The sequence below is a fragment of the Scyliorhinus canicula genome, chromosome 6, assembly GCF_902713615.1.
Source record: "Scyliorhinus canicula chromosome 6, sScyCan1.1, whole genome shotgun sequence".
NCBI lineage: Eukaryota > Metazoa > Chordata > Chondrichthyes > Carcharhiniformes > Scyliorhinidae > Scyliorhinus > Scyliorhinus canicula.
This window is the reverse complement of record NC_052151.1, coordinates 198,074,636-198,099,323: the sequence shown is the minus strand read 5'-3', so window position 1 is coordinate 198,099,323 and position 24,688 is coordinate 198,074,636. Positions and strand designations below refer to the sequence as shown.

At 48.0% G+C, this 24,688-nt stretch overlaps 1 protein-coding gene across 32 annotated transcripts in view; it reads left to right on the top strand.

Annotated features, from left to right (window-relative positions):
• LOC119967772 (regulating synaptic membrane exocytosis protein 1-like) overlaps positions 1 to 24,688 on the top strand; it is a 1,070,524-nt gene that overhangs the window by 378,073 nt on the left and 667,763 nt on the right. For 28 of the 32 annotated variants that reach the window (XM_038800737.1, XM_038800741.1, XM_038800730.1 and 25 more), the window contains 2 exons: positions 1,963 to 2,176; positions 22,309 to 22,320. In XM_038800737.1, the coding sequence (XP_038656665.1) occupies positions 1,963 to 2,176; positions 22,309 to 22,320 (226 nt within the window). The remainder of the gene's footprint in view (positions 1 to 1,962; positions 2,177 to 22,308; positions 22,321 to 24,688) is intronic. The other 4 variants (XM_038800731.1, XM_038800738.1, XM_038800763.1 and 1 more) reach the window with 1 other exon arrangement.

Sequence of the window (24,688 nt, the reverse complement as noted above, 5' to 3'; positions counted from 1 at the left end):
CAAGTTCCAGTCCCCCCCTACTATCAGTTTCTGTGTGTCCAAGTTGGGGATGGCCCCAAACACTTTCTTTGCGAATCCCACATCGTCCCAATTGGGACCGTATACACTTAACAGCGCCACTAATCTCCCCTCCAGCGCCCCTGTCACAATCACATATCTACCCCCCGATCTGCCACCACCTTCTCCATCTGGAAGCTACTCTTTTGCTGACCAGCACCGCTACCCCTCGAGCCGTCCAGTCAAATTCAGAGTGAAACACCTGACTAGCCCAGCCCTTTTTAAGTTTCACCTGGTCCTTCACCCTCAAGTGAGTCACCTACAGCATTGCCACATCGACTTTCAAACTTTTAAGATGCGCAAGCACCCTTGACCTCTTGACCGGACCTCCTAACCCCCTCACGTTCCACGTGACTGTCCTAACTGGGGGTCTCTCACCCCCCCCCCACCCTTCTTATCCACCATCTTCATACCACCGAGCCCTTCCCATGAGCCTGACCTGCCCCTATTCATTATTAACATCGAACCCCTTCCCCCCCTCCCAAACCCCCCCCCCCCTTCATTTCCTCTCGAAAAAGCATCTCCCAGCATCAATCCCCCCCACCCCCCCTCCCGCCCCCACCCTCGCTCGCCTCGTAGGCCCATCGAAACCTGCTAACCAGGCTCCAATTAATTCCGACCATTTTTAATGAAAATTTTAGTCTTCAAATATATATCTTGTTGTGTTATTCATTCCATTATTGTCTGGAAGTTCAGATATATTTTAAACCCTGCGGGCGGGCCGTACCAGCGCCGAGGAGTGGCGAGAACCACTCCGGCGTCGGGCTGGACTAGCCGGCGCCGAAGGGCCTCTGCCAGCCAACGCAAGTTGGCTCAAGCATGGGAGTGCCAACATGTGCAGGCGTCATCCCAGCTCATTCGCAAGGGGGTTCTGGCTGACCGGCCATGGCGGACCGTTACACTGGCCCGCGCAGGGGGAAAGTGTGCCCCCACAGCACAGGCCCTTCCGTGGATTGGTGGGCCCCAATCGCGCGCCAGGTCACTGTGGGGGCCCACCCTGAGGCGAGATCCCCCCGCGCCCCCCCCCAATTATTCCGCAGGCCGCCCGCAGAGCCAGGTCCCTCCGGTACAGACCTGGTGTATTTTACGCCGGCGGGACCCGCTGAAAACGGGCGGCCACTCGGCCCATCGCGGGCTGGAGAATCGCCGGGGGGGCGCTGCCGACGGCCCCCGAACAGCGCGACGCGATTCCCGCCCCTGCTGAAAAAACAGCACCGGAGAATCCGGTGGCGGGGCGGGATTCACGCTGCCCCCAGTCGATTCACCGGCGCGCGGGGGGGGGGGGGGGGGGGGGGGGGGGGGGGGAGGGGAGGGGAGGGGGAGAATCCCACCCTTGAATTTTTGTTTCTGTTATGGTGAAAGTGACACCAGAATTCTTCGGTGGTTCGCTGGCAGAGAGTTTCTCTGGTCCCACAGGCAGCACAAACCCACCCATGGGTTTCCCGGCGGTGTGGGATGGCTTTGGTAGGAATTCCCATTGACAGGGGTGGTAGCAGGGAATCCTGCCGCCAGGATTCTCCTGCTGCCGAGAGACACATGGCTGGGAGGCTGGAGAACCCTGCCAAATGCTGGAAGTCCTTTGTATCTCCAAGTTATAGAGGTCTCTGTCAGAAAGTTAAACTTAAAGCAAATGTTGAACAAAGGCTGCAGATATTTAGCATGACGGAACACTTACAAATTATTCTTTGCAAAAAGGTGATGCAATGTTTTAGACAATTATTGCGTGATATTCCTTTCAATGTTGAGCACTAGATTCTCCTCTCGGGAAAATGCAGGCAACAGGACTAGATTGGGAGAATACTTTCTTGTTGGGATGCAGTGGCGGGAGGGCGTGACTATCCCACACAGAACAAGCATTGGACTGAAACCAAAGGGCTCACTTTATTTTCTTCACCTTCCCCACAGGCGATTACATCAACAATTTGAGAGCTACAAGGAACAGATACGAAAAATAGGTGACGAAGCACGTCGGTACCAAGGGGAGCACAAGGATGATGCTCCAACCTGTGGGATCTGCCTCAAAACCAAGTTTGCCGACGGCTGTGGCCATATCTGCTCTTACTGCCAGACCAAATTCTGTGCCCGGTGTGGGGGTCGAGTTACTCTTCGTTCAAACAACGTGAGTACACTCATCAATGTGCGAGCGAAACTTACCGTTTATCCTTGCGAGCTTGACTGCACTAACATTCCTTCATGATTTTTGATAAGTCTTGTGCTAAAGAAGCACAGTACAGACCTGTTCCTTCATTTGAACATGGTCCAGCTTAATGGAATCTATTTTCCTCCATTTGTAATGCAATCAAATATATTTGCTTCCCTGTCTTATTCTTCAACCAACCATTTTCTAAAATTAGCAAGTCGAGAAAATGATACTCGTACTCTGTGTTGACAAATATATTGGTGGTGTCCTCCATACATCAGTAGATAGATTTTATCAGGACTATACCATTGTGTTCTTGGGTTGCAGTCGTTTCAATAACTCCCAAAATTTGTTTGTTGCAACCACATTATTGTTACACATTGCCAGCAATGAGAACACTCCCTTTAACTAACTTCCTTCCTCGCAGCTTTCTCCTAAACTCTCTCAGGCCATGTTCTTCCATGACATCACAGCTAACCCTTTATGAGACTTGTCTAACATACTCCATTATACAATTTCCCCCTGTCTCTGGTCAAACTTCAATGTTCTCTGATGTTTCTGGAAGCTCCCTTCAGTATCCCAGTCATTCTGAGCATTTCAGTGTTCCAAAGTCTCGTCTGAAATGCAGCTTCTTTTTGAACTACAATGTAAGTGTCATTTCTTTCTCTCTCGCTTTGTTCTGTCCTTCTCTCTTCTCCCTCTTCTGAGCTTCTCGCCTTCGCTTGCATCGTTAAATGTTGGGATGCCTCCACCAGTCTACAGTATCTCGTTCTTTCCTCATTTGTAGGAAATAAGACATTCTCATTCTGCTATTGGTCCTTTGGTTGCTGTTGAGTAGAATTTGAACCAGTAGGTGGCTCTTTTCATTCTTGTCGGTGAATTGTACATGTCATACATACATCTGGGTATCATTTCTTCTAATAGCGTTGAAAGATCCAGACACCAAACTGAATTCCCTGCTTTGGCTCTACACCTAAATGACCTTGATGGAGGCATTGCAAGGTCTCAAACCTCAATGCACTTGGGATTACTGCATATAGAGGGCACGATGGCCTTGTGCTGCCTCACAGCTCCAGGTTCCCGGGTTGAATTCTGGTCTCAGGTGATTGCCTCTGTGGAGTTTACATTTTCTTTAAGTGTCTGCGTGGGTTTCCTCCGGGTGCTCCAGTTTTCCTCCCACATTCCAAAGGTGTGCAGGTCAGGTGGATTGGCCATGCGGAAATTACCCCTTAAGCATCCAAAAATGTGCAGGTGAGGTGGGATCATGGTGTTATGTGGATAGGGTGGGGGAGTGGGCCTCAGTAGGGTTCTTTTTCAGGGGGTTAGTGCAGATTTGATGGGCAGAATTAATTCCTTCTGCACTGTAGGAATTTAATGATTGTATGATTCTACTATTCTATCATCATATAATAAAACATTGATTACTGTCCGATGTGCTCCCTGCTGAAGCACGGTCTCAAGATAGGACTGTATGATATATACGTTGCCCATACTCTAATCCCAAATTCTTTGATCTGCTTTCATTGCTTGTCTAATTTTTGAGTCTCTGATTTCACTCAATTTATGTGTGGTTGGCAGTAATGGTATGGACTGTCACTATAGAAAACTCCTCAACTTACACAATACAATATTGCGTTTTTCTGGATTCTCTGTTTCAACGCATAATATTGCACCTGCTCTGTTATTTTCCTTGAACATCTACTGGATGACTATCAAACTTCATGAATCTTTGAACTCTTGACGACATTTCAACAAACTTTTCTGAATTCGATAGTGTGGTGAACGAAAGGTTTTATGGTCTGTTTCTATCATAATGTAAAGACCTAAGATATAGTCAGCCAATTTCCTCCATGTCCACGTGGCTGCAAATGATTGTTTATTTGATTACTACGTATCTATTCTCTGTATCTGTTAATGAGCATGATAGACTGGTCTTAATTTTCCATCTCTTTGTACCTGAAAATTTTCTTTCTCTCTCTCTTCTCTCTCTCTCTCTCTTCCCCCCCAGCCCTGCAAATGATGAAATGCAAATATCACTTGCATTTTTTTGAATGATTTCTCGTGCTGCACCCCAACACCATTCATTCTCTCTACCCAGCGACTGGTGCAATAGCTCATTGAGCTCTGTTTTCTTTTAGTAATTCAACCACTTGAATCATTCCCAATAACCTTTGTAACTCTGAAATGTTCCTTGTAGCTGGAAATTCTTTGATGAAAGCTCCGTGATGCATTTGCCGTGATAATAATTATGTATGATGTGGAGATGCCGTGCATTGGAATGGGGTGAGCACAGTAAGAAGCCAGGAAGGACCTAAAGGGAGAGTTAAGAAGAGCGAGGAGAGGACACGAAAAGTCGTTGGCGGATAGGATCAAGGAAAACCCTAAGGCTTTCTATAGGTATATCAGGAACAAAAGAATGACTAGAGTAGGATTAGGGCCAATCAAGGATAGTAGTGGAAAGTTGTGTGTGGAATCAGAGGAGATAGGGGAAGCGTTAAATGGATATTTTTTGTCAGTGTTTACACTGGAGAAAGACAATGTTGTCGAGGAGAACACTCAGGTTCAGTCGACCAGGCTAGATGGAATTGAGGTTCAAAAGGAGGAGGTGTTAGCAATTTTGGAAAGTGTCAAAATAGATAAGTCGCCTGGGCCAGGTGGGATTTATCCTAGGATTCTCTGGGCAGCCAGGGAGGAGATTGCAGAGCCTTTGTCCTTGATCTTTATGTCGTCTTTGTCGCCAGGAATAGTGCCGGAAGACTGGAGGATAGCAAATGTTGTCCCCTTGTTCAAGAAGGGGAGTAGAGACAACCCTGGTAATTATAGACCTGTGAGCCTTACTTCGGTTGTGGGTAAAATGTTGGAAAAGGTTATAAGAGATAGGGTTTATAATCATCTTGAAAAGAACAAGTTGATTAGCGATAGTCAACACGGTTTTGTGAAGGGTAGGTCATGCCTCACAAACCTTATTGAATTTTTTGAGAAGGTGACCAAACAGGTGGATCAGGGTAAAGCGGTCGATATGGTGTATATGGATTTCAGTAAGGCGTTTGATAAGGTTCCCCACGGTAGGCTATTGCAGAAAATAAGGAAGTATGGGATTGAAGGTGATTTAGCGGTTTGGATCAGTAATTGGCTAGCTGAAAGAAGACAGAGGGTGGTGGTTGATGGCAAATGTTCATCCTGGAGTTCAGTTACTAGTGGTGTACCGCAAGGATCTGTTTTGGGGCCACTGCTGTTTGTCATTTTTATAAATGACCTGGAAGAGGGTGTAGAAGGATGGGTTAGTAAATTTGCAGATGACACGAAGGTCGGTGGAGTTGTGGATAGTGCTGAAGGATGTTATAGGATACAGAGGGACATAGATAAGTTGCAGAGCTGGGCTGAGAGGTGGCAGATGGAGTTTAATGCGGAAAAGTGTGAGGTGGTTCACTTTGGAAGGAGTAACAGGAATGCAGAGTACTGGGCTAATGGCAAGATTCTTGGTAGTGTAGATGAACAGAGAGATCTCAGCATCCAGGTACATAAATCCCTGAAAGTTGCCACCCAGGTTAATAGGGCTGTTAAGAAGGCATATGGTGTGCTAGCCTTTATCAGCAGGGGGATTGAGTTTCGGAGCCACAAGGTCATGCTGCAGCTGTACATAACTCTGGTGCGGCCGCACCTGGAGTACTGCGTGCAGTTCTGGTCACCACATTATAGGAAGGATGTGGAAGCTTTGGAAAGGGTTCAGAGGAGATTTAATAGGATGTTGCCTGGTATGGAGGGAAGGTCTTACGAGGAAAGGCTCAGGGACTTGAGGTTGTTTTTGTTAGAGAGGAGAAGGCTGAGAGGTGACTTAATAGAGACATATAAGATAGTCAGAGGGTTAGATTGGGTGGACAGTGAGAGTCTTTTTCCTCGGATGGTGATGACCAACACGAGGGGACATAGCTTTAAATTGAGGGGTGGTAGATATAGGACAGATGTCAGAGGCAGTTTCTTTACTCAGAGAGTAGTAGGGGTGTGGAACTCCCTGCCTGCAACAGTAGTAGACTCGCCAACTTTAAGGGCATTTAAGTGGTCACTGGATAGACATATGGATGAAAATGGAATAGTGTAGGTCAGATAGGTTTCAGATGGTTTCACAGGTCGGCGCAACATCGAGGGCCGAAGGGCCCGTACTGCGCTGTAATGTTCTATGTTCTATGTTCTAACACCAGGTTAAAGTCCAACATGTTGTTTAAAACACTAGCTTTCGGAGCACTGCTCCTTCCTCACCTGAGGAAGGAGCAGTGCTCTTAAAGCTACTGTTTGAAACAAACATGTTGGACTTTAACCTGTTGTTGTAAGACGTCTAACAATAATTATGTAGAATGAGCTTGGCTGAGAGTCCAACCACCATTAGAATGTTGAAACCTCTGAGCTTCAGGGAAGATCGTGCCTGATTGACAGCTCTGTGTCTCTGATCTCTGCTGTCAATTTCACACTGTTTATTTAATCGAGGTTAGAGGTTTCAATTACTTGCAGTTCCTGCTATTAATTCTTTAAAGGGCCTGGAGGAGTGAGACTTTTATTGGGTTGTAGTGAAAGGACTTTTTTTTAAACAGACTGGAAAGTAAAGAATTAAAGACTGATTTTTTTCAAGCTTTTTTTTTTAACACATCCTATTGTCACTCCAGGGTTCATTGGTTCTATACACGATATAGTGGGCTAGGAGGCATGAAAATGCCATGGCTTGGATGAGGGAGCATGAGGGGCCTTAGGGAATTGGTCGGGACAGGGCTTGGCAGAAGAGGGATGGGAAGGATGTTTTGAACTAACCTTTCGAAAGGTTCCCTAATGTAGACTATTGTTCATGATACATGTTGAGGTGCGATCAAGCACGATTCATTAAAAAGCTGGCCTGATTCTAGTAAAATTGTAAGGGACGAGGAAAGGTCAATCTCTGCATTGGAGCCATTCAGTTTGGAAAATCCAGGGACCGGCTCATGACCTGGACTAGCCCAGATACTTAAAATGCACTAACAAGAATCAGAAAACCCGGGAATGGGTTGGAGAATCCCAGAATTGGCATCTGCCAGCTATTTAAAAAAAAATATTTCTCCTCCTTTTTCACATTTTCTACCAAATTTGCACCCAACAATAATCAGTAATGAATGTAACGTCAATCCCCATATCAATAACAACGATTCCATCCTCCCACGAAACCCCAGACATTAGCCCCCATCTTCACATAAACAAATGACAAAAAGGAATCAGGAATCCCCCCTAGTCACCATTAACACACACAGCCCCCCTCCCCACAACCCTCCCAGTCCCCAACCTCCCTAATGTTCGATGTGATCCAATTCTCGAAAGTGCATAATGAATAATGCCCATGAATTGCAGAACCCATCCATCCTTCCCCTCAGTTCAAGTTTGACCTTTTCAAGCATCAAGAATTCCAGCAGGTCCCCCCTCCCCCCGGGTCCAGTTTCACGTGCGCCACTTTAGAGATTACCCTTAACACCACCTTCCAGTAATCCTTCAGGACAGGACCAAAACATATGAACGTGATTAGCGGGACCCCCCCCCCCTCCGCAACGTTCACACACATCTTCTACCCCCTGAAAGAGTCGGCTCATCGTCATCTTGTAAGGTGCGCTCCATAAACCACCTTCAGTTGTATCAGCCCCAACCTCGCACACAAAGTGGAGGTGTTCACCCTCCAGAGCATCTCACACCAGAACCCGGCTGGGTCACTGTCTGTGCGGAGTCTGCACGTCCTCCCCGTGTGTGCGTGGGTTTCCTCCGGGTGCTCCGGTTTCCTCCCACAGTCCAAAGATGTGCGGGTTAGGTGGATTGGCCATGATAAATTGCCCGTAGTGTCCTTAAAAAGTAAGGTTAAGGGGGGGGGTTGTTGGGTTACGGGTAAAGGGTGGATACGTGGGTTTGAGTAGGGTGATCATTGCTCGGCACAACATCGAGGGCCGAAGGGCCTGTTCTGTGCTGTACTGTTCTAAGTTCTAAGTTCTAACCCCTCCTCCATACCCACTCCCAACTCTTCCTGCCACTTTGCCTTGATCCCTTCCAGCAGCGCCTTCTCCTCCTCCAAATTGGCCCCGTAAACCGCCGATACTACTCCTCCAGTCCTCCTGTCGTCAGCAATGTGGAAGCCGGCTCTACTGGGAAGCTCTCCTTTCTGGCAAAGTGTCGAATCTGCATGTATCTAAATATTTCCCCCTGCTCAAGCCCATACTTCGTTCCCAGTTCCTTCAATCCTGCAAACCGACCCCCAAAAAACAAGTCACTTAGTGTCCTAATTCCTTACTCTTCCCAGCTCCGAAAATTTCCATCCCACTTCCCTGGCTCAAATCTGTGGTTCCCCCGAATCGGCATTTCCCTTGACCCTGCACCCAACCCACTGCTGTCGAAACTGTCTCCAAATTCTCAACGAACTATTACTGCCGGACTCCCTGAGTATCTCCCCGGTACCATCAGGAGCGGTGCTGTCGCTAACGCCTTCAATCCCGACCCCCTACCCAAACTCTCCTCCATTCTGACCCATTGGGAGTCAACCCCTCTGACCAGGATGTTCCCTGGTCTGGAGGGTTTTAGCTGTGTGGAGAGGCTGAATAGAGTCGGACTGTTTTCATTAGAACGACAGAGGTTGAGGAGCGACCTGATAGAGGGCTACAAGATTATGAGAGGCATGGATAGAATGGATGGGCAGACACTCTTTCCCAGGGTGGAGGGGTCAGTCGCTTGGGGGTATAGGTTTAAGGTCCGTGGTGAAAAGTTTAGAGGAGATGTGTGAGGCAGGTTTTATACACAGAGGGTGGTGAGTGCCTGGAACGCGTTGCCAGGGGAGGTTGTGAGGCAGATACATTAACGGCGTTCAAGAGGCATCTTGACAAATACATGGATAGGATGGGTATAGAGGGATACGGCACAAGGAAGTGCTGAGGGTTTTGGCAAAGGTTGATATCATGACCAGAACAGGCTTGGAGGGCCGAAGGGCCTGCTCCTGTGCTGTAATTGTTCTTTGACCTCATCAGTTCAACCGTTTCTCATCGTGCCAGAACACGCACCCCCGATAACACTGTCCAGCACGGAGCACGACCTGCAATGGGTGTGGCAAGAAGGCCCGATCGGTCGCTGCCGTTTCCAGGCCCAGCATCGCTACACCCCCCCCCCCACACGTGCGATCCAGGGGTGCCGCCATCTTCACCGCCACCCGCCAAGTGCAGCCCGTGGGCACCGCCATCTTGGATGTCGTCCGCCATCTGTGCCCCGTGGGTGCCGCCATCTTGGACCGCACCCCAGGACCTCTGCTCGCCTGGCCGTTCGCGGGCAGATACCTCCTCCACCGCCGATCAACCCTTCCACCAACTTCCGCAGCTCGCCTCCATCACTCTCGATCAATCTCGGCCCAGCAACCTCGCGACCGCTACAACGACTATCTGGATCAATGGGCACGAATCGACCTGCCTCTTCGACTCCGGGAGCACGGAGGGTTTCATCCACCCTGCTACGTTGCTCACTCCCGGTCCTCCCCATCACCCAGAAAATCTCCGTGGCCTCTGGATCCCATTCCGTACAGATCCAGGGGTATTGCGTCGCGACCCTCTCCGTACAGGGCATATAGTACAGTAACTTCAGATGCTACATCCTCCCCCATCTCTGCACTGCCCTGTTACTGGCTCTTGATTTTCAATGCCACCTCCAGATCCTTACTCTGAAGTTCGGTGGACCCCTGCCCCCCCTCACGTCTGTGGCTTCACGACCCTTAAGGTCGATCCGCCCTCACTCTTTACGAACCTCACCCCGGACTGTAAGCCCGTCGCCACGAAGAGCAGATGGTACAGTGCACAGGACAGGACCTTTACCAGGTCTGAAGTCCAACGGTTTCTGCGGGAGGGGGTTATTGAGGCCCCCTCCCGCAGAAACCGCTGGAGAGCTCACATGGTGGTTAAGATTGGGGAGAAACACCGGATGGCCATTGACTACAGTCAGACGATCAACCAGTACACGCAGCTCGATGCGTACCCACTTCCCCGCATCTGGCATGGTCAACCAGATTGCGCAGTATCGAGCCTTCTCCACAGTTGACTTGAAGTCCGCATACCACTAGCTTCCCATCCGCCCAGAGGACTGCCAATACACTGCATTCAAAGCAGATGGCCGCCTCTACCATTTCCTTAGGGTTCCCTTCGGCGTCACCAATGGGGTCTCGGTCTTCCAGCGAGAGATGGACCGAATGGTTGACCAGTACGTGTTGCGGGCCATGTTTCCGTATCTGGATAACGTCGCCATCTGCAGCCATGACCATCAGGACCACGACGTGAATCTCCAGAAATTCCTCCACACCGCTAAACTCCTTAACCTACACTGCCCTGAAACGATGCCTGGGCTTCTTCTCATATTACACCCAGTGGGTCCCTAATTATGCGGGCAAGGCCCGCCCACTCATCAAGTCCACCGTTTTTCCCCTGACGGCTGAGGCCCGGCAGGTCTTCAACCACATCAATGCCAACATCACCAAAGCCATGATACACGCAGTCAACGAGTCCCTCCCCTTTCAGGTGGAGAGCGACGCATCGGACGTGACTCTGGCCACCACCTTCAACCAGGCGGGCAGACCCGTGGCTTTCTTCTCCCGCACTCTCCATGCCTCCGAAATTCAGCACTCCTCTGTCGAAAAGGAGGCCCAAGCCATTGTGGAAGCTGTGCAACATTGGCGTAAATATCTGGCCGGCAGGAGATTCACTCTCCTCACTGAACAATGGTCGGTTGCCTTCATGTTTAGTAATACACAGTGGGGCAAGATTAAGAACAACAAGATCTTGAGGTGGAGGATCGAACTCTTTCCCTATAACTACGAGATCTAACCACCCGGGGAAGCTCAATGAGCCCCCAGATGCCCTATCCCGCGGTACATGTGCCAGCGCACAAGTCGACCGACTTAGGGCTCTCCACAATGACCTTTGTCACCTGGAGGTCACCCTATTCTTCCACTTTATCAAGGCCCGCAACCTGCCCTACTCCATCGAGGAGGTCAGGACTGTGACCAGGGACTGCCAAGTCTGCGCGGATTGCAAACTGCACTTCTATCGGCCGGACAGGGCGCATCTGGTGAAGGCCTCCCGCCCCTTTGAGCGCCTCAGCATCGACTTCAAAAGGCATTTTTGAAAGGCATTTCCCTTCCATTGACCACAACGTGTACTTCCTCAACATCATTGATGAGTACTCCCGTTTCCCTTTCGCCATCCCATGCCCTAACATGACTTCTGCCACGGTCATCAAGGCCCTACACAGTATCTTCACCTTGTTCGGTTCCCCCACCTACATCCATAGTGATCGGGGATCCTCCTTCGTGAGTGATGAGGTGCGTCAGTTCCTGCTCAGCAAAGGCATCGCCTCGAGCAGGACGATCAGCTACAACCCCCGGGGAAACGGAGAGGGAGAATGCGACAGTCTGGAAGGCCGTCCTGCCGGCCCTTCGGTCTAGGAGTCTCTCCGTCTCCAGCGGGCAGGTGGTCCTCCCCGATGCGCTCCACTCCATCCGATCGTTCCTGTGCACTGCTTCCAATGAGACCCCTCACAAACGTGTGTTTGCCTTCCCTAGGAAGTACACCTCCGGGGTCTCGCTTCCAACCTGGCTGGGTCTCGCTTCCAACCTGGCTGACAGTTCCTGGGCCCGTCCTCCTCTGGAAGCATGCAAGGAGCCGCAAATCAGATCCCCTCGTCGAAAAAGTCCTCCTCCTCCACGCGACCCATAGTACGCCTACGTGGCACACCATGACGGGCGACAAGACACAGTCTCCCTCCGGGACCTGGCATCTGCTGGTTCCCCATCCACCATCACCACCACCCCTGACCTGGTACCCTCCCCCTCCGGTCCCCCCCCCCCCCCCCCCCAAAACCAGCGACTATCACCACAACCCCCATCCCAGCAGCACCCATTCCCCCCACCGGATCCACTACTGGGGGAAGGAAGGAGAGGACAGCACGCTCCCGGAGTCGCAGGTACCCACATCGGCGCCCACACCACAACCGGGACCGAGGCGATCACGGCGGGAGGTCAAAGTCTCCGACAGACTCGACCTGTAACATTGCTTCACCCCCGCTGGACTCTTTTTTAAACTGGGGGTGAATATGGTAAACACCACTGGCAACACACTACGTGTATTACGGTACTGCCATTATACTACAGTCAATACGGTAAATCCCGGCCTGCTGGCTCCACCCAGCAGGTTCTGTATAAAAGTGTACGCTCTCCTGCGCTGCTTCCATTCTGGTTCCAGCTGCAGGAGGCTCAACATCTCGCGCAATAAAGCCTCAATAGTTCCCCAATTTCATCTCGTGGTCTTTGATGGGATATCACTTAGTTAGGCCACACTTGGAATGTAATGTTTAATTCTGGTCGCAGCACTACCAGAAGGATGTGGAGGCTCTAGAGAGAGTATAGAAAAGATTTACCAAGGTGTTGCCTGGTATGGAGGGCATCAGCTACGAGGAGAGGTTGCATAAACTCAAGTTGGTTGTCACTGGAACGACTGAGGCTGAGGGGCGACCTGATAGAAGTCTACAAGGTTATGAGGGCCATGGATACAGTGGATAATCAGAAGCTTTTTCCTAGGGTGGAAGAGTCAATTACTAGGGGCATAGGTTTAAGGTGCGAGGGGCAAGGTTGAGAGGAGAGATACTGTCCTTTTAGTAGTGCCATCGCTTCTGTGTAAGTGGGAGAGTCCCGAATGAGAAGGAAAACTTTTGGGCTCACTCGTGCATAGAGTATGTGGAGCTTCTGCGGGTCTGAGAGGGTTTACCACACTAAGGTTCTATAAAGCAGCAAAATGACTTGCCAATTTTTATACTCAATGCCTCGGCCGATGAAGGCAAGCATGCCGTATGCTTTCTTAACTATCTTCTCCACCTGCATTGTCACTTTCAGTGACCTGGGTACCTGCACACCCAGATCCCTCTGTCTATCAGGCATGGCAGCTCAGTGGTTAACTCCATTGCTTCACAGGGCCAGGGTCCCAGGTTCGATTCCCGGCTTGAGTCACTGTCTGTGCGGAGTCTGCACGTCCTCCCAGTGTCTGCGTGGGTTTGGTCCCGGTGCTCTGGTTTCTTCCCATAAGTCCTGAAAGATGTGCTTTAGTTAGGTGAATTGGATATTCTGAATTCTCCCTCAGTGTACCTTATCAGGTGCCGGAGCATGGCAACTCAGGGTTTTTCACAGTAACTTCATTACAGTGCCAATGTAAGCCTACTTGTGACACTTAATAACGATTATTATTGAGGGTTCTGACATTTACTGACAAATACAGATTTCCCATCTGTATTTGACCTTCCAAAATGCACTGATCCCTGAGGAATACCACTAGTCACAGCCGTCCGTTCAGAAACGCACCCTTCCACTGCTACCCTCTGTCTCCTAAGACCGACTCAGGTCTGTATCCATCTTTCCAGCTCACCTCTGATCCTGTGCGACTTCTCCTTCTGTACCAGTCTGCCATGAGGGACCTTGTCAAAGTACTTACTGAAGTCCATGTGGACAATATCCACTGCCCTACCCTCATCAATCTTCTGCGTCACTTCCTCAAAAAGCTTGATCAAGTTAGTGAGACACAACCTCCCTTTACAAAACCATGCTACCTCTCGCCAATACGTCCATTTGTTTCCAAATGGGAATAAATCCTGTCTCGAAGAATCCTCTCCAATAATTTCCCCACCACTGATGTAACTGGCCTTTAATTACCTGTAAGAAGTCTTACAACACCAGGTTAAAGTCCAACAGGTTTGTTTCAAACACGAGCTTTCGGAGCACGGCTCCTTCTTCAGGTGAATGGAAAGGCTTGTTCCAGAAATGTTTATATAGACACAGTCAGAGATGCCCCGGAATGCGAGCACCTGCAGGCAATCAAATCATCAAAGATGCAGAGAGAGAGGTAACTCCAGGTTAAAGAGGTGTGAATTGTCCCAAGCCAGTTCAGTCGGTAGGCCTCTGCAAGTCCAGGCTTGTTGGTGGGGGCCTTTTAATTACCTGGCTTATCCTTGCTACCTTCTTCAACATTGGCTATTCTCCAATCCTCTGGGACTTCCCCTGTAGCCAGTGAGGGTACACAGATTTCACTCAAGGCCCCAGCAATTTCCTCCCTTGCCTCCCGTAGTATTCTGGGATATGTTGCATCAGACCCTGGTGACTTGCCTACCTTAATTTTTTCAAGCCCCCCAATACTGCCTCCTTTCTGATCTCAAAATGACCCAAACCATCTACACCAGACTCGTCATCCACCAAGTCCTTTTCTTTGGTGAATACTGACACAAAGTACTCATTTAATACCTCGCCCATTTCCTCAGGCTCCACACATAGATTCCCTCCCCTACTCTTGAGTGGGCCAATCCTCTCCCTGGCTACCCTCTAGTTCCTTATGTATAAAAAGCCTTGGGATTTTCCTTAATCCTACTGGCCAATGGCTTTTTGTGACCCCTTTTAGCCCTCCTGACTCCTTGCTTAAGTTTATTTCTACTCTCCTTGTATTCCACATTTGTTTCGTATGTTCCCAGCCTCCTAGCCTTGACAAATAATTCCTTTCACTTTTTGATTAGGCTCACAATATCTCTTGCCATTGAAGGTTCCCAAAAATTGCCAAACTTATCCTTCATCCTTGCAGGTATGTGCTGGTCCTGAATTCCTATCAACTTACACTTGAAAGCCTTCCACATGCCTGATGTTGATTTGCCCTCAAATATTTGCCCACAATCTAGATTCTTCAGTTCCTGCCTGATATTGTTGTAATTAGCCTTCCCCCAATTTAGCACCTTCGCCCGAGGACCATTCTTATCCTTGTCCAATGCCTTAAAGCTTACTGAATTGTGGTCACTGTTCCCGAACTCCTCCCCTGCTGAAACTTTGACCACCAGGCCGGGCTCATTCCCCAATACCAGGTCCAGTACGGCCCCTTCCCTAGTTGGACTATCTGCATTCTGTTTCAAGAAACCTTCCTGGATGCTCCTTACAAACTCTGCCCCGTCCAAGCCCCAAGCACTAAGTGAGTCCCAGTCAATACTGGGGAAGTTGAAGTAACCCACCACAACAACCCTTTTAATTTTACATCTTGCCAAAAGCTGCCTACATATATGTTCCTCTATATCCTGCTGGCTGTCGGGAGGCATATAGTAAACCTCCACCATTGTGACTGTGCCCTTTCTATTCCGGAGTCCTACCCATATTGCCTCGCAATATGAGCCCTCTGAGGTGCCCTCCCGCAGTATAGCTGTGATATTCTCCTTAACCAGTAGTGCAATGCCCCCACCCCTTTTACATCCCCCTTTATCCCGCCTCGAACATCTATATCCTGGAACGTTAAGCTACCAATCCTATCCTTCCCTGAACGAAGTCTCTGTAATGGCAACAACATCATTGTTCTGAGTACTAATCCAAGCTCTAAATTCATCTGCCTTACCGGTTACACTTCTCATATTGAAACAAATTCAATCCACCAGCCCCTCTTTGATCAGCAAGCACACCCTGCCTCTGAATCTTACTGACCCTATTCCCTAGTTCCCCTTCAGTGAATTCACCTTTCCTTTGGTTCCCAATCCCCTGTCAAACTAGTTTAAATCCACCCGTGTGACACTAGCAAACCTCATGGCCAGAATATTTATGCCCCTTCAGTTTAGATACAACCCATCCTTCTTGCACAGGTCTTACCTGCCCCAGAAAAGGTCCCAATGGTCCAGATATCTGAAACCCTCCCTCCTACACCAGCTGTTTAGCTACGTGTTGAACTGTATTATCCTCCTATTTCTAGCCTTACTGGCACGTGGCACAAGGAGTAATCCTGAGATTACAACCCTAGAGGCCTTCCTTTTTAACTTACTACCTAACTCCCTAAACTCCTGCTGCAGGACCCTGTCACTCTTCGTACCTATTTTATCAGTACCAATGTGTACCGCAACCTCTGGCTGTTCACCCTCCTCCTTTGGAATGCTTTCTGCCCATTCAGAAACATCCTGGACCCTGGCACCAGGGAGGCTACATACCATCCTGGGATCTTTTTCAGGCCCTCATATGTGCCTATCTGTACCCCTAATTATAGAGTCCCCTATAACTATTGCTCTAGTGCTCTTTGTCCCTCCTTGTTTAACAACAGAGCCAGCCATGATGCCACTGTCCTGGCTGCTGCTGCTGTTATCCTCTGATGGGCCATTCCCCCCAACAGTATCCAAAATGTTATACTTGTTAAAGAGGGGGATGACCACAGGGGCTTCCTGTACTGACTGCCTGCCCCTTCTAGTGGTCACCCATCTATCTGCCTGCACCTTGGGGATCACCACGTCACAAAAACTCCTGTCTACAACGCTTTCTGCCACCTTCATGCTGCTAAGTGCATCCAACTGCTGCTCCTACCTATCCATGCTGTCTGTGAGGAGCTGAAATTGGATGCACTTCCTGCAGATGTCGTTGTCCAAGTCGCTGGAAGTGTCAAGGATCTCCCACATCTAAGAAGTTCAGCACTTAACCCACACTGACCGACAATTCTATCGCCAATTATAGTATTGAAGAACATTCATTAAACTCTTGCCTTCACGTATCTCTGCAGATCCCTGAGGTAGGTCTTTATACCACTTACCATCCCAGAATGCTCTCTGGATCTCTCCCTGCAGATTAACAGTTACAAAGCAAGAAGAAAGAAAACAACAAAAAGGGAAAAATCACCTTCTCCCACTTCTAAACATTGCACAGTCACCAAATTACCACACTGCTCCAAATGTCCAAGTTTGAATCTAACTCGGGCTGTGTCCCACTTCAGGTGCGCAAAGCTTACTGTTTTTATCCAAAACGAAGATGAAAGTGAACGTGGGGCAGCACGGTAGCATTGTGGATAGCACAATTGCTTCACAGCTCCAGGGTCCCAGGTTTGATTCCGGCTTGGGTCACTGTCTGTGCGGAGTCTGTACATCCTCCCCGTGTGTGCGTGGGTTTCCTCCGGGTGCTCCAGTTTCCTCCCACAGTCCAAAGATGTGCAGGTTAGGTGGATTGGCCATGCTAAATTGCCCTTAGTGTCCAAAATTGCCGTTACTGGGTTACTGGGTTATGGGGATAGGGTGGAGGTGTTGACCTTGGGTAGGGTGCTCTTTCCAAGAGCTGGTGCAGACTCGATGGGCCGAATGGCCTCCTTCTGCACTGTAAATTCTATGTAAATACACAATTCACATTTTTTTTTACAAGAGCACAGCTTTGACTTGGCCTCCGAATCCCAACTCCTCTTCTCTCTCAAGTTCCCCTTCGCCGCCTGGCTATCTGGGGTGTGTTCTTTGTTTGTTTAGTCATCAAACCTAAATCTGGGCAGCACGGTGGCGCAGTGGGTTAGCCCTGTTGCCTCACAGCGCCGAGGTCCCAGGTTCGATCTCGGCTCTGGGTCACTGTCTGTGTGGAGTTTGCACATTCTCCCCGTGTCTGCGTGGGTTTCGCCCCCACAACCCAAAGATGTGCAGAGTAGGTGGATTGGCCATGCTAAATTGCCCTTTAATTGGAAAAAATTAATTGGGTACTCTAAATTTTTTTTAAAAATCAAACCTAAATCTATTGGGGTAATGTAGTGCCATGTATGTTGCTTCGTGTTCAGTTCTTATTCGTAAGCATTTGGTCTGGAGGGGCTGGCTGGCACCTGCCCCCTCCACCCATGTGGGGTATGGTTGGGTTCTATGTCTCCTTCCTTCTCCTTCTCCCTCTCCTACACCCCCCACCCCCACCCGCTTTTCCATTTGAGCTTGTAGTTCTTGTGTGGATACATGTCCCCTGCTAATTTGGCTGCTGGCTACAAACATGTCTAGGAACAGGTTGTTGGAATGGCCTGCACGTCTTGTGGAAGCCCTCTTCTGACCCCCGGATGGTGAATTTGATTTTCTCCATTTGGAGGAATTCCAACAGATACGGACAGCCAGTCTGCAGCTTTGGGTGGTGTTGCCAATCACCAGCTAAGCACCCGATGCCGGTGTTTATGTAGTTACAAAAAAAACCAATGAATCCTTTCTCATTGCACAAGGTCTAAAAAGCCCTACTCCCCGGTTTGCACGAAATGCATTGGATGGGCATATTTAACAATTAGCCAGACCAGCATCACATATAGGGTAACTGATAAGCCAGAGACTCATGTAGGCTCTATCACTCACATTTACAGGTTTATCCTTTTGCTTCTTCTCTTTCTCAACACCATCAACATCATTCTGCAACCAATCAGAACATTTACAACCTACCTTGGGGGCTCCCAAAACTGAACCTATCACATCCGCTGTCACCTCTGTTTGCTTTGATCTTCATACAATGTGTGACATCTGCCAGATACAAGATTCTGTGAAAATGTATTTATCGCAACAATCATTCATATTCATACTTCAGTGTGAAACAGAAGATGAGCTTCACCTTTTAGTGTACAGGTGATTTAAAAAAATTGATTTACTGTATGTGGGCTTCTTTGTGGCATTTATTGCCCATCCCTATTAGCCCTTGAGAAGGTGGTAGTAAGGATAGCAGGTTGGCGCAGTAGGTTAGCCCTGCAGCCTCACGTCGCCGAGGTCCCAGCTTCGATCCCGGCTCTGGGCCACTGTCCGTGTGGAGTTTGCACATTCTCCCCGTGTTCGCGTGAGTTTCGCCCCCACAACCCAAAGATGTGCAGGGTAGGTGGATTGGCCATGCTAAATTGCCCCTTAATTGAAAAAATGAATTGGGTACTCTAAATTTATTTTAAAAAAACAAGGTGGAACTGCTTCATGCCATGTGGTGTAGGTGCACCCACGGTGCTTTTAGGGAGGGAGTTCAAGGATTTTGTCCCAACGACAGTGAAGGAACAGTGATATATTTCCAAGTCAGGGTGGTGAGTGACTTGGCGGGGAACCTCCAGGTGGTGGCGTTCCCAGGTACCTGTTGCTCTTGTCCTTCCAGAACAGTAGTGGTTGTGGGTTTGGAAGGTGCAGTTTAAGGAACCTTGGTGAGTTGCTGCTGTGCCACTTGCAGATGGTACATATGGCTGCCACTCTACACCAGTGGTGGAGGGAGTGAATGCTATGGAAGGGGTGCCAATTGAATGGGCTGATTAGTCCTGGATTGTGTCAAGCTTCTTGAGTGCTGTTGGAGCTGCATTCATCCAGGCAAGTGAAGACTATTCCATCACTTGTGCCTTGTAGATGGTGGACAGGCTTCTGGGAGTCATGAGGTGAGTTACTTGCCATCCTAGCCTCTGACTTGGTCTTTTAGTGGCCATGCTAAATTGTGGCCACTAAAAGACCAAGTCAGAGGCTAGGATGGCAAGTAATTTATATGGCTATAAATTTAGTATTTATATGGCTAGGCCAGTTCTGTTTGTGGCCAATGGTAACCTCCAGGATGTTGGTACTAGGAGATTCAGCGATGGCAATCCATCGAGGTTAGATCCTCTCTTCTTGGGGATGGTCTTTGCCTGTCACGTATGTGGTGTGAAAGTTACTTTCTACTTGTCAGCCCAAACCTGGATATTGTTAGGGTATTGCTGCATTTGGACATGGTTTGCTTCAATACCTAAGGAGTTGTAAATCATAGAATTTACAGTGCAGAAAGAGGCCATTCAGCCCATCAAGTCTGCACCAGCTCTTTGAAAGAGCACCCTATCCATGCCCACATATCCACCCTATCCTCATAACCAAGTAACCCCACCCCACACTAAGGGCAATTTTGAACACTAAGGGCAATTTAGCATGGCCAATCCACCTAACCTGCACATCTTTGGACTGTGGGAAGAAACCGGAGCACCCGGAGGAAACCCACGCACATACGGGGAGAACGTGCAGACTCCGCACAGGCAGTGACCCAAGCCGGGAATCGAACCTGGGACCCTGGAGCTGTGAAGCAATTGTGCTAACCACCATGCTACTGTGCTGCCCAAATGGTGCTAAACATTGCACAGTCATCTGCAAACATTCCCATTTCTGGCCATTGATGAAACAGCTAAAGGTGGTCGGGCCTAAGACACTACCCTGAAGAATTCCTGCAGTGATGTTCTGGAGCTGAGATGATTGGCCTCCAACCACCACAACCATCTTTCTTTGTGCCAGTTATGACTTCAACTAGTGGAGAATTCCCCTTGATTTCCATTGACCCATTTCTGCTCTCTTAATGTCAAGGGCAGTCACTGTCTAATGCTTAAGACTTAACTGAGCATATTTTTCTCTTAGCACTTACATAAGAGCATAAGATGTAGGAGCAGAAGTAGGCCACTCGACCCATCGGGCATGCTTCATCATTCAATGAGATCTTGACTGATCTGATATAATCCTCAACTTCACTTTTCTGTCTGATCCCCATAACCCTTGATTCCCTTACTAATTAAGTATCTGTCCACTCCACCTCAACCTACTTAACGACCCAGCCTCTGTAGCAAAATAAAATCCACAGATTCAATACCCTCTGAAAGAAGAAATTCCCCCTCATCCCAGTTTTGAATGGGTGACCCCTTATTCTGAGATTATGCCCTCTGGTCCGAGACAAGAGGAAACATCCTCTGAGCATCTACGGTGTCAAAGTCCCCTGAGAATCCTCTATGTCTCAATAACATAGAACATTACAGCGCAGTACGGGCCCTTCGGCCCTCGATGTTGCGCCGACCTGTGAAACTATCTGAAACCTATCTGACCTACATTATTCCATTTTCATCCATATGTCTATCCAGTGACCACTTAAATGCCCTTAAAGTTGGCGAGTCTACTACTGTTGCAGGCAGGGCGTTCCACACCCCTACTACTCTCTGAGTAAAGAGAACTTTGCCTCTCATTCTTCTCCAATGACTACAGGCCGAACCGACTCAACCTCTTCTCATAAGAATCTGTCCATGTCCGATATCAACCAAGTGAACCTTCTCTGGACTGCCTCCAATGTCAGTATATCTCTCCTTAGATAAGGGGATCAAACTGTTCACCCTATTCCAGCTGTGGTCTAACTAATGCCTTGTACAGTTTTAGTTCAACAGGACTTACCTGATTTTATACTTCATTCCCTCTGAAATGAAGGCCAATATTTAATTTGCCTCCCCGAGCATCTCCTGAACTTACAAGTGATTTATGCACAAGACCCCCAAATTCCTCTGTGCTGCAGTCCAGCCGTTCTCCATTGAATTATTGTTGTACAGTTGCAAGAACATACTAGTCATCTTGAACAATGATACAAAGATGATTCTTAGAGTTCCATGCCTACCCAACAAGCTTGTACACTATTTGGTTTGAGGAATATAAAAAATCCAGTATTAATAACTTGGCTTGACCAATCCAGACATAGAGGATAACAATTGAAGGTTAGGTTGCAGTTTTTGGACAAACAATGAAAAAATGAAATGAAAATCGCTCATTGTCACGAGTAGGCTTCAAATGAAGTTACTGTGAAAAGCCCCTAGTCGCCACATTCCGGCGCCTGTTCGGGGAGGCTGTTATGGGAATCGAACCGTGCTGCTGGCCTGCCTGGTCTGCTTTCAAAGCCAGCGATTTAGCCCAGTGTGCTAAACAGCCCCTGTTTGTTGATGCTTCAGTTACATTAGTCACCCTTTCCTTTACATAGGGCATCCACACTGATCTCCGCACATTCATACAGTTACATAGATAAGAGAAATTGTGGGGCAATCTATCAAATTCACGTGGAGATTTATCACACCCACTAAAAGAAATGGAAGTTTCTGGAAGAAAGGGCCCGTACTGCGCTGTAATGTTCTATGTTCTATAATTTAAAAGGATAGCTCACATGTCAATCTCCCACTATTTAGTGGTGTATGGAGGATGCCTCTTATAACAATACTGATTAGAATGTCTAGTATGAGTGTTTTGATTCAGTCTATACTTGAATTGATAATGCCAGTAGTTCAGACATATGTTATAAATGTCATTGACTGTATTTCTCCCCCATTGTCAGTTTGGTTTCTTTGAGGTAAATTGGTCATCATTTTGCTTGTCAAAAACAAAATGTTTTTTCCTGTTTGGCCCTGTTGAAATTACAGATGACACTGTGCTTTGATTAAATTATTATGGCTTTTTCTCGTCTTTTGATTAACACTTGACTATCTTTCTTCCTCTCTTTTGTTTTTCTTTCCTTTTTGCTATGCTTCCTTGGATGCTCTCTCTAAAAGGAGGACAAAGTGGTTAGATTTCATGCTTTTTTTCTATCTTAGTTCTTTTCTCTATTATTGATTAAATTAGGAATGTAAATGGTTATAGTGAGTATCTGTGATGTGTTTGAAGGAATTTAAATGAGTCATTATTCAAATCTCCAAAATACACCTCTTGTTAAGAAATGCTTGTTAATTCAAAGTTGAGGGTCGAAAATGTGCTTGCTGAAATATTTGTGCTGATCGGGTGTTAGTGTTGGGAGGTGCATCACTTTTGTAATTCAGACACCCGTCAGGAGCTTTGAGGTCAGGTGTAATTTTCACTTTAGTCCTGACTGAAACTGTCGAAACATATTGCACATTGCACCCTTACAGCCAGCAGGCACTTTCATTCCATCTGCCTGAGCTTGATTTGACCACCGAGCAATATTAATAATTCTCCACACTGTTGTTTATTTTTAATGTGTTAAGTACTTGCCCAGCTTTAGATAGAGATAGATAGAGAAATACAGCACAGAACAGGCCCTTCGGCCCACGATGTTGCGCCGAACTTTTGTCCTAGGTTAATCATAGAATTTTGGACAATTTGTCATGGCCAATCCACCCAACCTGCACATCTTTGGACTGTGGGAGGAAACCGGAGTACCCGGAGGAAACCCACGCAGTCACGGGGAGGATGTGCAGACTCCACACAGACAGTGACCCAAGTCGAAATCGAACTTGGGACCCTGGAGCTGTGAAGCAATTGTGCTATCCACAATGCTACCGTGCTGCCCTTAAGAAGTTAACCTACACTCCCTTATTCTACCCTAATCCAAGTACCTATCCAATAGCCGTTTGAAGGTCCATAAATTTTCCGACTCAACTACTACCACAGGCAGTGCATTCCATGCCCCCACTACTCTCTGGGTAAAGAACCTACCTCTGACATCCCCTCTATATCTTCCACCATTTATCTTAAATTTATGTCCCCTTGTAATGGTGTGTTCCACCCGGGGAAAAAGTCTCTGACTATCTACTCTATCTATTCCCCTGATCATCTTATAAACCTCTATCAAGTCGCCCCTCATCCTTCTCCGTTCTAATGAGAAAAGGCCTAGCACCCTCAACCTTTCCTCATAAGACCTACTCTCCATTCCAGGCAACATCCTGGTAAATCTCCTTTGCACCTTTTCCAAAGCTTCCACATCCTTCCTAAAATGAGGTGACCAGAACTGCACACAGTACTCCAAATGTGGCCTGACCAAGGTTTTGTACAGCTGCATCATCACCTCACGGCTCTTAAATTCAATCCCTCTGCTAATGAACGCTAGCACACCATAGGCCTTCTTCACAGCTCTATCCACTTGAGTGGCAACTTTCAAAGAACAATGAACATAGACCCCAAGATCTCTCTGCTCCTCCACATTGCCAAGAACCCTACCATTAACCCTGTATTCCGCATTCAGATTTGTCCTTCCAAAATGGACAACCTCACACTTGTCAGGGTTAAACTCCATCTGCCACTTCTCAGCCCAGCTCTGCATTCTATCTATGTCTCTTTGAAGCCGACAACAGCCCTCCTCACTATCCACAACTCCACCAATCTTCGTATCATCTGCAAATTTACTGACCCACCCTTCAACTCCCTCATCCAAGTCGTTAATGAAAATCACAAACAGCAGAGGACCCAGAACTGATCCCTGCGGTACGCCACTGATAACTGGGCTCCAGGCTGAATATTTGCCATCCACCACAACTCTCTGTCTTCTATCGGTTAGCCAGTTTGTTATCCAACTGGCCAAATTTCCCACTATCCCATGCCTCCTTACTTTCTGCATAAGCCTACCATGGGGAACCTTATCAAATGCCTTACTAAAATCCATGTACACTACATCCACTGCTTTACCTTCATCCACATGCTTGGTCACCTCCTCAAAGAATTCAATAAGACTTGTAAGGCAAGACCTACCCCTCACAAATCCGTGCTGACTATCCCTAATCAAGCAATGCCTTTCCAGATGCTCAGAAATCCTATCCCTCAGTACCCTTTCCATTACTTTGCCTACCACCGAAGTAAGACTAACTGGCCTGTAATTCCCAGGGTTATCCCTATTCCCTTTTTTGAACAGGGGCACGACATTCGCCACTCTCCAATCCTCTGGTACCACCCCTGTTGACAGCGAGGATGAAAAGATCATTGCCAACGGCTCTGCAATTTCATTTCTTGCTTCCCATAGAATCCTTGGATATATCCCGTCAGGCCCGGGGGACTTGTCTATCCTCAAGTTTTTCAAAACGCGCAACACATCTTCCTTCCTGACAAGTATCTCCTCAAGCTTATCAGTCTGCTTCACGCTGTCCTCTCCAACAATATGGCCCCTCTCATTTGTAAATACTGAAGAAAAATACTTGTTCAAGA